The sequence below is a fragment of the Asterias amurensis genome, chromosome 2 (assembly GCF_032118995.1).
Source record: "Asterias amurensis chromosome 2, ASM3211899v1".
Taxonomy (NCBI): domain Eukaryota; kingdom Metazoa; phylum Echinodermata; class Asteroidea; order Forcipulatida; family Asteriidae; genus Asterias; species Asterias amurensis.
In genome coordinates this window covers 19,561,596-19,573,981 of record NC_092649.1, presented here as the reverse complement: position 1 = coordinate 19,573,981, position 12,386 = coordinate 19,561,596, and the positions used below count along the sequence as shown (strand labels likewise).

Below are 12,386 nucleotides of genomic sequence, written 5' to 3'. Positions count from 1 at the left end.
ACTTTTCAATACCTACTGCGCATGAGCAAAACACTACGAAACGTCACGCCTACTTTTGTGTCATGCAATCTGATTGGCGCTTACGCCTTTGCTGTTGAATATTCATACAGGCACTGGCGACGGCCAGTTTACTTCCGCAAACAACATTGGCAGCCCCTGGAAACGACCTTTGGGCTAGCGGCAGTAACAATTTTCGATGTTAAATAAACCAAACTTGTGCCGCAAACTTTCGTAAACTAATGACTTCCATATGCTTTAGAGTATTTACTGAAGACATGTTGGTGAAATAAGGTTGTTACTTTCACAAGATATAAGATTATTTTGGCGTTAGAAATCGCCATAAGCAAGGATGTCGAAGACGAAGACTGCGCACTTTACACAAGGGAGTTGGGTAAGTGAAGTTTGTATTCATTATAGTATAAAACACGTGTGACTATTCATTACATTTGATTTGAGATTTCTTGTTCACGTGTAATTATTCTCAACAGATAAGGTAAAGTAAAAACTGTTTTTTAGTTTGTTCAAGTATTTACCATTATTAATATCCATGACCAAATTATAATTATAATAATATGACTTTTTGAGCATGAATTATAATTATATCTTTATTTAAAAAAAAAAAATCGTTTTTGTTTTTGTTTATTTTAGATTTGACAATTTTGCTAATCTTTTATTTTCAATTATTCATTTTGGGAAAAACATACTTCTCAGTGAGTAAAACATTTTGGGCGCAGAAATCAGAAGATGAAAAAAAAATAGATTGCAAAAACATTAAAGTTAAACTTTTTATTAAATTGTTATCAGCTAAATCATGATGAAGTAGCTTATTATACGGAACTTAACAGCAAATTAAAAAAATATAAGACAAAAATGTGATATTTTTGTCATGTAAAGCACTGAAACAGTAATTCACTTTGTGCTAATTTGTCAAATTTTGTATTTCTTGCAGTTCCCTTCAGGCTATTACGGTCATTTCCGGAGTAAATCTAGGAATGATTTCGTGAACGAGTATCGACAGCAAGCGAAACCCTCGCCTCCAGAAAAATTCACCAGGAAACTAACGGTAAGGATATGAAACAATATCTCTCCAATAACTAGCCTTGCTCAAGGCAGTCGCATTATTCGCTCCGAAAAGACGCAGCTGTAAACGCACCCGCCGTATATCCTGTGCATGGTGTGTGCGATCACACCGAATGACCCACCCGTATACACACTGTCACATCGCACGAATACTTTTCACACAAGTCATCGCACTCGTACACCACTAACCGCATGCGGAGGCCGTTAGGCCGACAGCCTTGTCGGGTCTGTATCTTCCCGTTTTAATGTGTTGTATTGAAAAAATTCCAATAGTGGACGAAATTGGGGGGGCTCTAGGATATGCTAGTATGCAGCTCATGAATATGTATATCGCTCGTCAGACCTATCAGACAACACAGGATGTGAGGCAAATGAATTATTCATTTTGACGTCCAATCACACACGCCTATCATGCTCGCTGAGCGTCCGTGGTGGTGGTTTGTGATGATGTAGACATGTCTCATCTTTCGCGGGCATTATGGTAATGAGCTGACCGTGGGAACTCTTTGCTTATTATAGTAATGAGGTCAGTGGCTTCAACACAGATCCTACAAGGCTGTCGGCCTGACGGCCTCCGCATGCGAATAGTGTACGGGGGCATCGTGTCATGCGATGTTACGCACAGTGAATACGGGTGGGTTTTACGCACAGTGAATACGGGTGGGTTTTATACAGCGGCGGTCTTTTTTCGGAGTGAATAATTCGACTGCCTTGAGCAAGGCTATCCAATAACAAGATAAAAATGGATTATATTCTATCCATTGAAGATGAAGACTAGGGTTACATTTTCCAAGATAAGGTTTTTCCAATACATGTATCATGTTCTGACTTGTGCAAAACGAGCAAATGTTTTGAGAGAATGTTATTGATTGATATTATTGATCTTCCATTGCTGAAAAAGACTTACTTTTGTTAGGAGCATGTAGTCGTCAGGGACACACAATTAAAACATATTGATTCACAAGGACAACAGATCCTCCACTGGAAAATCTGACGTACTCGGAGTTTAGTCACTATGTTCACTCTGCCTGAACTCCGTTCTTTTTAAGAAATTACAAGAGCATAACAGTTGGATATAGTTCAGAATAAAAAATATTTTGTTATAGGGGGGCCTAACAGAGTGCATTTATAATGCACCATATTTGTCATAAATAGACACTCCTGGTGCAGAGTTATCAATTAAGTTGAGCATGATGAGAATTATTTTATGAAATAAAATAACCCTCGATACATGGTGAGTTGGCGCACATTTTGCCTGACCATTCTGGAAACAAACCCCTTCTCTATATCATTATGATAATTATACTGTTAGGTTCTTTTACACGCATTACTAAACGAAAGATGAACCAGTAATGGTTAAGTGTCAAGACTCGAACCCACACTCTGCTGATCAGAAACACCAGAGCTGGATTCCGGTGTGCTTTATTCTTATCGGCCACGACACACCACTAAAGTATCCAATTTATCATAAACTTGGTTAAAATGATTTGTTGCTTGGCAACTTTTTGTTCAAATATATAAACGTATCCTATAATCAGAGAGTCGTGATATGTCAGCATTGTGTTTATTCAATCAAAGCAATGCAGAAACAGTCACCATCAGATCACAGTGCGGACTTTGTACAACTTGATCTGAAAACCCTATCCTTCCACTGTACACACAAAGTAAATATTTGTACAACTCCTATCCTACAAACAATGTGCAATGGGTCATTGAATAAATGAATGCTCCTTTAGTCATGCTTAGGTAACAAAGTACATCGCTATTTTATTTGTTGTATTGAATACCATGGACGCTAAATCTAAAGTACATAAACGATAGGATCGTGTTTGCAAGAAAAACACATTTTTATTTACTTATTGTACACATAGAGATAGAAAGTGATTCTAGTTATATAATTCAAGTATTGTGTTTAAATATTTGACCACAATGTTTTTGTTATTTCTCCTACTTCAGGCGCGTCCAACTTTACACCACTTTTCTCACCATGACAACCGGTTTTCATTCCTGAACACTGTAACATCCTTCCAAGATGTAAGTTCAAAAGTTGTTTACTCGTGGAGGTTAAAGGCCAACTTGATTAAAATCACTCAACTTAATTTGACTATTTATCCTTGTTTATCTTTTGCGGCCTTGAAAATAACCCCTGGCACCCACAGCAATTGCTGTGGTGCCTTGTGTATTTGCTGTGGTGTTATTTGCAAATTTCCAATTCAAACGCAATTTATTTTGTACATAGAAGTGCCCCTTAAAAAAATTAGCGGTGTCCCTACTTTGATATTTGAACTAGTGTTTATATCCCTGTAGGTTTTTCATCAATGACCCATTGAAAAGTGAAATCAACACCAGTGCCTCAGAAAACCATTGTAAAACCAGTCCAAGTTATGATGTAACATATGTCGCAACCAGACTGAAGGGATATACATTTTCCATTGTCCTTTTTTGTTCAAGTCCATTATAAGATTCCAGAGTGCTGTTTTTATTCCAAGCAGCATATAGGGGCTGTTGCCGAAACTCAGCATTTTTGCCCAGCACAACCTCCATCTTTTAATAGTTGGATCCGGAAGTTTGTTTTTTAAAATTTATTTGTTTATATACATTTTGTTTTCACGATAGGGTCTTGGCAAGAAAAAGGTTCAACATCAGAGGACGGGCAAGTTTACACCAGACTTCATTTCATGGGTTCCTCACAAAAGAGAAATAAGAGAAGCCGGTCCAGTTTCATCAGTATACAGAGAAACGTACAGAAACTCAGACAAGAGCAGAGTTCCTCAAGTCCTGGTTCCAACAGTCAGCAAACCCCCGAAGCAGCTCTCTGCTTCAGCGCCTGCATTTCTCCCAACGCCATATTCAGATCCAGCTGACATGGTTCAAGAGAATCCGGTTACATCCTACCAGATTTCTCACAGGCATTTGCAGCCGAATCCAACTGTACACACGAACATGAATACAGGCAGAGTGGAAGAGGATCCGGTCCCCCTCCAGAAAACTCACGTTTACATCAACCCTAAGATAGATTCGATTTATGACCGACCCAAACAGCGTGGATCGTTAACCTCGCTGAGGAGAGCTAGAACTGGTTCAGCTCCGTTATTCCGATCGAGCGTGGCAGATTGTATGAGGTGGCATGTGCCACATGAACCCACCCCTCCACGACCTAAAACTGTTACAGGGACCTTTCCAGAGGTCAGGGGTGCTGAGACAGGTTCGCCGGAGGAGATCCGACAACCCATGCCACCACAGACATCAGGTAAAGGTACCGTTTGTCCAACCACTGCATGGACCACACCAAGCCAATCTATGCCAGAACAGTCCAGAATGGATGCAAGTGTTGACACCAGACCAATGGGTCAAACCCATAATGGTCAAATGTCAGGAATGGACACAAGTTATTCTAGTTCACCGTCAGCTTCAGCAGATGTTCCAATGGCGGAATGAGAGGACTTAGAAAAATCAGTCTGGAATCTTCCTAAATGTGATAGAGCGGTGCTTGCTGGATGAAAATGTCTCTAAACCGTCAGAAGAAACAATGGTTTTCAGCAGAGATAAATCTATGTTTAGTTTGGAGAAAGAACACTCTGTGATTTTGAAGTAAACAAAGAAGAATTGACTAAAGCGGGATTGGTACCTGTGACCTCCACACTAAGGTGCCAGCACTCTCAGGCGGAAAGCTATCTAGCCCTAATGTTGGCGGTTTCCCCTATTTTGTCAATATCTTTGTTCATGGGTGCCATTCGAGCCAATCTGACTAGCACCCCTGAACAAAGATTAATTATTGTTTACTGTTGGGGTGTAGCTTTTAACTTCAACCCTTTTTGGTATAAAAACTTGTATAAGATGTCATAATAGCTTCTATGAACTGGCATTTTTTTTTCAGGGAAAAAATAATACCCTGGGTATTTTGCGAAAGTTTGTCACATTCCGGTTTTCTTGTAAGAGTCAACGCCATTTCAAATTTGTCAAGGTTGGTACTTTTAATACTGCCTTTTGTTTAAAGTCACCTGGAAATAGAATTTTTATTTTTTCAAACATAAGAGTATAAAATGTTTAGTAACAATAAAACAATTTTGTTTAGTAATTGTTTGTAACGATTTATATGTTTAAAAAATAGATAAAGTTGTTTGGGGGTTGACTCCGCCTACCCCTTTTGTGACATCAATCTAGGCAGACTTTGCCTTGATGCGTAGAGTAAACACACGTGCAAAGTACATTCAAGTCCAAGTCGAGAGTTTGTACGTTTCGAAAAAAGTTTTTTTCTTGCATTTTTCCAACAATGCTGACCAAGTGTATTGCTGCTGGATGCAGCAAAACAACTTAAGATGGGGTCAGTCTGCATGGCTGGTATGACTCACAAGAGCAATAGTGCCTAGTGGTCCCATCCGATGTCTTTTTCAGCTCTGTGCAGCATTTTCTCTTCAAAAATCGTGACTCGATTGACGTCACAAACAGCGCCCTCTCGGGTCGGGCCTACTCTTAAATTTGTAAATAAGATAAGAACTAATTTTTGAGAACCTTAGTTAACTGTTTATTCACATTCCACTCATCAAAACACATATATTAGTGACAAAAGCTTTATTTTGACAAAATACCACTTCCAGGTGATTTTAAAGATTACTGACTTTTGTAAAAGCAACTGAAATTGGCTAACTGTAACATTCATATAGTGTGTCTGAAATATCCTGCTTCATCTGTTATGATGCGATTCAAAATGTATTTTTTGAGGGTAAATTGTTGCATATTCCTGCCCCTGATCTTAAGAAATTGTACAAATCATCAGTCAAATATGATAATGAGGCTGAAAATACATGAATCAGGTTTTAACAAAACATTTTTGTAAACAATATTTTTACTGATCATGATTATGAAATTCTATTCAGAAGCACATAGGTCTTAAATAAATTTAAAACCCAACTATTTTGGTACGGGGTAGTATTTTTTAAGTGGGATGATAGCATTCAACATTCAGTTTAATGTATATTTTTGTATGAAATGGAGTTTCTTCCAATTTCAAATTAGCACTCATATACATCCAATTTACATGTATTGTAAGCCGATTGACCATGAAGTTGAGGTGCACTAACACTTTTCAACTTAGCATAACTAAAAGCATGGGTTTCAACTTAGCATAAATAAAAGCATTGGTTTCAACTTAGCATAACTAAAAACATTGGTTTGTGATGAAAACATTTGAAAAGGGGCAGTATTATCATCACATCACTATAAGTTTTTTGAAAGTTTTGATATATAAATTCATAATCACCATCCCACAAAAAAACATTTATTCTTGTAAATACTTTTCAGAAAATGTTTTCTTGAAAATTTATTATTATTTTGCTTTGTGCAGTTATTTTTAAAGCAATTATTGTGGTGAAAAGATTCAAACCTAGCTGTATATTTGGCTGTGTATTTTATGTTTCCTAGATTTTATTTGATAATTTTTTTTGACAGCATTCCAATTACTTACAATTAACTAAAATGGAAAAAAGATTCATCACATCATTTTGTATTCATTGTGTGTGATTTTCAAGTAACAAATATAAAATGTTTTCAAATGATATGGAGTTTTTTTAAGTGTTTATTTTGTCCAGACAATAAGTTCGATCTGACACCCAACAAGTTGGTTCGTCCCGATTTGAGTACAATCTGGCATTTTCTTAAACGGGAAGGTAGTCTTATGAAGGGTGGGGTGGGGGTTGCGGTGGGGTGTTGTAGGATCCCTTTTTAATAGTTACAGCCACATATTGTATGTTTTTAGAAAGGAAGCTAGCCTGAGTAGTTAGCTAGTTGGAATAGCAACGATGGAGGGCCTTGGGGCATGTCCGACCCCCAAGTTTTCCAGAGCCCCCTTCGCCCATGAAAAAAGGGAGAAAAGCTCCAGCGTTGAAGCCATCTGGGTGGGGAGGAGTAATCTGTCCTAATACATTCTGCACCCCCCCCCCTCACACACACACACACAAACAAATGATTTCAAATGCTTTCTTAAAACTACAAAGTGCTTCCTGATCAAAGGAAAGTGCCCCCTCCTCGCCCCACATCCAGATATTTGTGTGCCCTAAAAAGAAGGTACAGGGCCAAAGGGGCGGGGTATGTTTCCCGTTTACAAGTGCTTTCCAAGGTACCAACCCCCCCCCCCCCCCCCCACAAACAAACAAATTCAAATATTATGTGATTCCTCAAACAAATCACACAAAGCTCACCTACAATGAAATTCCCCCACCCCGCCCCCAAAAAGTGACACAAATTGCCCCTTCCCCCCCACAAACCCAGGTCCCTCTACCCCCGTCCCTCCGGACTCCCCCACAAAAAGATGAATGCTTCATTTGAAAAGAAAAAAACGATTCTCTGTACTGGATGTTTCCTGGGTCACCCGAAAAGCGAGTTCATAATTTTAGAAGTTTGTTAGAAATTAATTAGTTAGTGGTATCCATGGCCTTGTTAGTTGTTTGCCTTGTTACAAGAAATGGTAAAGCAGAGTAAGCAGACGATAACTAATAAATAGGGCGCGAAAGACACTTTTGCTAAAACTTTTTGACTAATGGACTGATTCATTTAATTAAAGTGAATGCAAATATTTATCACAACGCTTATTGACAAGACAACCTTTATGTAAATATGTATTTAACAACTAATGATTATTCAAATACAAACAAACACATCCTATCAACACTTTTTATGCATTTTTCTATTTATTTCAATACAAAACATCGTACGTGTATGTTATACTTAGTATTCAAAAGGACCAATATTTCCCCTCTTTGGAAGAAATCAAAGTTTCCCCCTTTAAAAATAATGAAAGCGACCTTAGCAACTGCAAGTTTTGAGTGAGTGTTTCCAAGATGGCGGTCATACTGCAGCATAAAGCTGCTCTGTCCGTAAATCAACCGTCTTCCACTTTTTATAGCGGGGATAAAAATCCCGTAATCAATGCATTTCAGGAAGAATACAAGTTATTCTTGCAGTTTATGAGAAAGAAAGCTTCGTCAAGCTACAGGAAAAAAGATGACGAGGCGTTTTCGCGTGGGTAAGTAAAGTTGGATACAAAACTTGTAGGCCTATTTGCCCAAAATCCGGACACTTGTTAGTTTTTAGTTTTACTTTTGCTTTTGGTTTGGTGGGTTGATTGACTTAAGTTTCATTTATTTGAAAAGGCTATAACTTTTTGCAGGAATATAGAACCATTGACGTTAAGTAAGTTTATCATTTGCCTTCCCTTCACCCTTTTATTGGTTACAAAACCTAACTTTTTAAATAAATTGATGACAAAAAAAAGGAAAGAGAAAATAGTTGTCATGGTTGTCAATAATTTAATATAGGCCTACATTAACAAACTTGGGCCTAATAATTTTTCAAAATGAATGAAGCCGAGTCAGTAAGTTTGAGTGGGATTTCAGACATTTTATTTGTGGGACAACCTGACGGTTCGGACAACTCGACGAATAGCCAACAACATGGCCAAGACAAGTCGGTGGATGGCAGAGTCAGAGGTTGACAGACTTAAGAATTTCATATTGTTTATATTTGTAATCCAGTATTTTTCTTCATGTAGTGGTGTGCCAATAAAATAAACTCAATAAATAAGGGAATCAATGTGTGGTCAAGAGGTTTTCAACTAGTGGTTTAATCCCAACGAGGCCTGGTTCTTGATAATTTTACTGAGACAAAGTCGAGGTAAATTATCAAGAACCAGACCTCGGCAGGTTTATTAAACCACTACTAGTTGAAAACTGATTCAACACACTTTGATTCCCATTCATAAATACTGTAGCGTTGACCGTGGTTTGCGTTGTACACAGTTTAATGACACAATTGAGGTACAATTAACTGCCTTTTCTGTCCGTTTCTTTGGAGGTTTATTTACACACAACCAGTCATGAAATTACATGAAACAGAAACCTAAGCCAGAGAGCGCCCTCTCCAGCGAGCAGACACGATCGGCTTGTCTGGGCCACTAGCGTTGCTCCGAAGGGTAGTCGTGCTGGCGCCCCCTACCGGTCGATCGGCACTGCCGCTACAATACCTTTTCGATCAAAAACATCAACACTTTTTGGTCAAAAAGAAAAATAAATGCAAAATTATAATTGTTCAATGATTTCTTTCAACACTACACCCCTCCAGCTATGAAATGGTAAAGCCCTTCCCCCCCTTGGGTAAACAACTCCTTATAAGGGAATGCCGTGCGCGTCGCGTGATGTGGCACAACTGTTTCAGCCGTTGCTCTCGACCAATAGGAATGAAGAAACTGTCTTATAAGAACAGGTGCAAGCTCGCGTGTCACGCACATGTTTCAACACTTTTTACTGGTCATAAACAAAGGTTTATACACACCCACGTGACGCGCTCTCCACCAATAGGAATAGCGAAACTGTCTGAGGTATTTATGAATGCATGTTCTTATGTTTACATCAAATAGATAAAGCCAGATGGAGAACTATTAAATCAAACAAATGCATACTAATTCAGTCATTTATTTCCGTTTAATAAATATTTCCAAGTAAAAAGTGTGGTAAATGGAGATCAGTCATTCAACGGTAGTCTTGGCCATTTGTTGAGTTTTCCGAACCGACCGACAAGTTGCGAACCGACAGACAAGTTGTCTGAACTCCACCTCAACAGCTCACTCAAGACAACTAGATGGTTGAAACAACACCATCCTTCCTTCCTAAAAAGTGCAGCCTCACATATGCGAGGATAAGATGCACTGCGTGTTTGCGCATGCGTCCAAGAAATATAATGGTGTCGAGTGCAGAAATATGTACAAATAGTGCAAGTAAAAACTGTTGGATTTGGAGAGCTACTTAACAATTTCACAATTTTCCATATATATACTTTATTTATAGGCTACAAAAAAACATATTTGAGAGGTTTTGCATAGGATAGTAATAATATAAGGAGCCCAATTTGAATGTTGTTGATTTAGAAGAACCATAGAGTGAAGAATAAACGAATGGTTAATGTTTTGGCTCTGTAGATTATGTCAAGTTGACTTTAGTTTTTAATTTCTTTCTAAATTCAATGAAGGGCGGACACTTTGTTCAGTCTGTGGAATTCCTATGAAGCACGTCTTCCAACAACCTACTACCAGCAGAAAGTTATCGAGATGGGAGACTTTCTGGTCACTATCAAGGTACGAATTATCACACTTATTTCATTGGACAATCTGACTGGGGTCCTATTTCTACTTTCTTGATCTTTAAAGTCAAAATTATTTTCGCTGAGAAGTCATTGTAAGTGATATTTTAAAAATGTTGTTGAAACTTCCAATGATACTTCTGTCACTGTGCATGAAGGTTGAATGTCGTGTCAGAGAATCTTGCTGAGACAAGCAGGTCTGGAGTTAAATGGCAACCAAAGACCCCCATTCCCTGGTCTTAGCCTTGAGCCTTCCATAGTTTCCAATAGACTTTAACTGGCCTGATATTTCACAGAGTTGACAAAGGCAAACACCTCTGTTGCCTCCAGACATTGCCTTGGTGCCCCTTGAATGTTCCATTAGAGATTCATAATTCCTCATCAAATGTGCTCTTTACCAAGGAGAAAATGCCTTTGTGCCTTTGCCCCAAAACGAAACATCAGGCTTGTTTAAGATTTCTTGGGCCTTGATGGAAGTGCCTTTTGCAAAATGAAAGTGCCTTGTCAACTCAAAAAGATGAAAATCCAGGCTTGGACAAGACCAGCATTGCCTGTGACTTTGTTGTAGACATGTACATGCCTTGAACTTAAATCTTAAAGAGGCACAGCAATTTTCCTCTGGTAAGGGGATCTCTAAAAGGAAAGTGTAAATTTGTATTGGAACTTTTTCAAAAGCACATGGCACCACAGCGATGAGGGACTTTTGGGACGCTAAGAGGCAGCGGACTTACCTAGTAAACTCATTGTTCTTTGTAGGGTGCGCATGATTTGAACTACCTAACCAATAGACCTTATGCATTAACGTCATCCAGCGGCCATCTTAGTGGAAAAATGGTGACGAAACAATCGAAACACACAAATTTGTACGCGCGGCGCACAGGATTGGCCAATGAACAACCTCCTTTTGACCTCTAGGTGAGGGCGCCCTACTGAAATGACGTCATATGCATAAGGTCTATAGAAATTTACCTGGTTATTATTCTGCTGCCACCTAGTGTTCCAAAGACTCCCATTTCTGTGGGGGCTTTGGTTTAGAGACTTTCTTTTGGAGGTGTTAGGCGCTATAGAAATGCGGTTGTTATTATTATTATTATTATTATTTAATTTGAACCCTGCATGTAATTGTTGGTCATATATGTTTTACTTGGCAGGAGTATAACTTGGCAGTGTGGCAATGCTACGGACGCTACTTAGATCAGTTTGGTGATCAGCATATTGAGGATATCGTGGACATCAACATGGTGAAAGAAATATTCTTCGCTGATGGTCTGGAGACTGACAATGCTAGTCTAACTGTAAGTATTGTACACATTCAAACGTTCTCCTTTAGCAGTAGTCAATTACCCAAATGCCAGTTAAAACACTTGAGGACCAGTCAAAATAATAGTAAAGTTTGTTGCTTGTATAGTGCCACAACTGGGACTTGAACCCACACTCTGCTGATCAGAACGGCAGAGCTTTAGTTTGGTGCTTTTAATTGCTCCGCAATTACACATCACAACATGTCATCAACTTAATGATCTCTTCACATTTTTTTCTTCAGTTCAGAGCACTTTATGGTAAAAGTATCTGCAACTACCAGCTGGTGTTATTGACCGATCCGAAACTGCAGAACACACAGTCAGTGAAGATGTGCCTCAAGATTCTAGCCTTCCTTAGACTTATCACACAGGTTGTACTGCCCAGGGAACCATTGTGCTGGCTGGTGTATAATGGTACGTTATAAATGAAGACAATTAAAAAAGATATTAGCTCTTCTTAAATAATTTGCTCAAACACTACCCAAAAAGTTATTGAAGTTGCAAAATTAACAACTAGAGGTAATAATTTATTATTTTGATTTGGGATTGAACAAAGAAATTTACAAGAGCTGGATGAGAGCCAACTACCTTTGGGTTAACATGCCAGCGCTCTACCAACTAAGCTATGTAGCTCTATGTTAGAGTCTGCCTATTTTGTCAATATTTTTGTTCAGGGTGCCAGTCAGAAGCCATACAATCGTTAGCTATCGTGTTGCAAGGGATCACACACAAATTTACTTTAGCAGGCCAAGTTTTGATGGGGCACCAAGGCCATAACCAGGGCAACAGAGTCCATGACATCTGTGGCCTCGTAGTAATTCCAGGCCCGCTTAAGTCTAATGCTTCAAAAAGTGTCCAGTATTTTGAAATATTTAT

The 12,386-nt window shown here is 38.7% G+C and overlaps 2 protein-coding genes across 3 annotated transcripts in view; both read left to right on the top strand.

Moving 5' to 3' along the window:
* The first annotated feature begins 147 nt into the window (after nucleotides 1-147).
* On the top strand, nucleotides 148-6,568 carry LOC139933966 (uncharacterized). Its single transcript, XM_071928215.1, has 4 exons — nucleotides 148-391; nucleotides 950-1,063; nucleotides 3,037-3,114; nucleotides 3,697-6,568. Exons 1-4 carry the CDS (start codon nucleotides 350-352, stop codon nucleotides 4,516-4,518), a joined length of 1,056 nt encoding a protein of 351 aa, XP_071784316.1. The 5' UTR covers nucleotides 148-349; the 3' UTR covers nucleotides 4,519-6,568.
* Nucleotides 6,569-7,916: 1,348 nt separating this feature from the next.
* The window catches only part of LOC139954116 (cilia- and flagella-associated protein 54-like), a 56,225-nt gene continuing 51,755 nt past the window's right edge, over nucleotides 7,917-12,386 (top strand). For both annotated transcript variants that reach the window (XM_071953780.1, XM_071953779.1), the window contains exons 1-4: nucleotides 7,917-8,101; nucleotides 10,099-10,204; nucleotides 11,361-11,504; nucleotides 11,753-11,924. In XM_071953780.1, coding sequence (XP_071809881.1) covers nucleotides 7,917-8,101; nucleotides 10,099-10,204; nucleotides 11,361-11,504; nucleotides 11,753-11,924 — 607 coding nt within the window. The remainder of the gene's footprint in view (nucleotides 8,102-10,098; nucleotides 10,205-11,360; nucleotides 11,505-11,752; nucleotides 11,925-12,386) is intronic.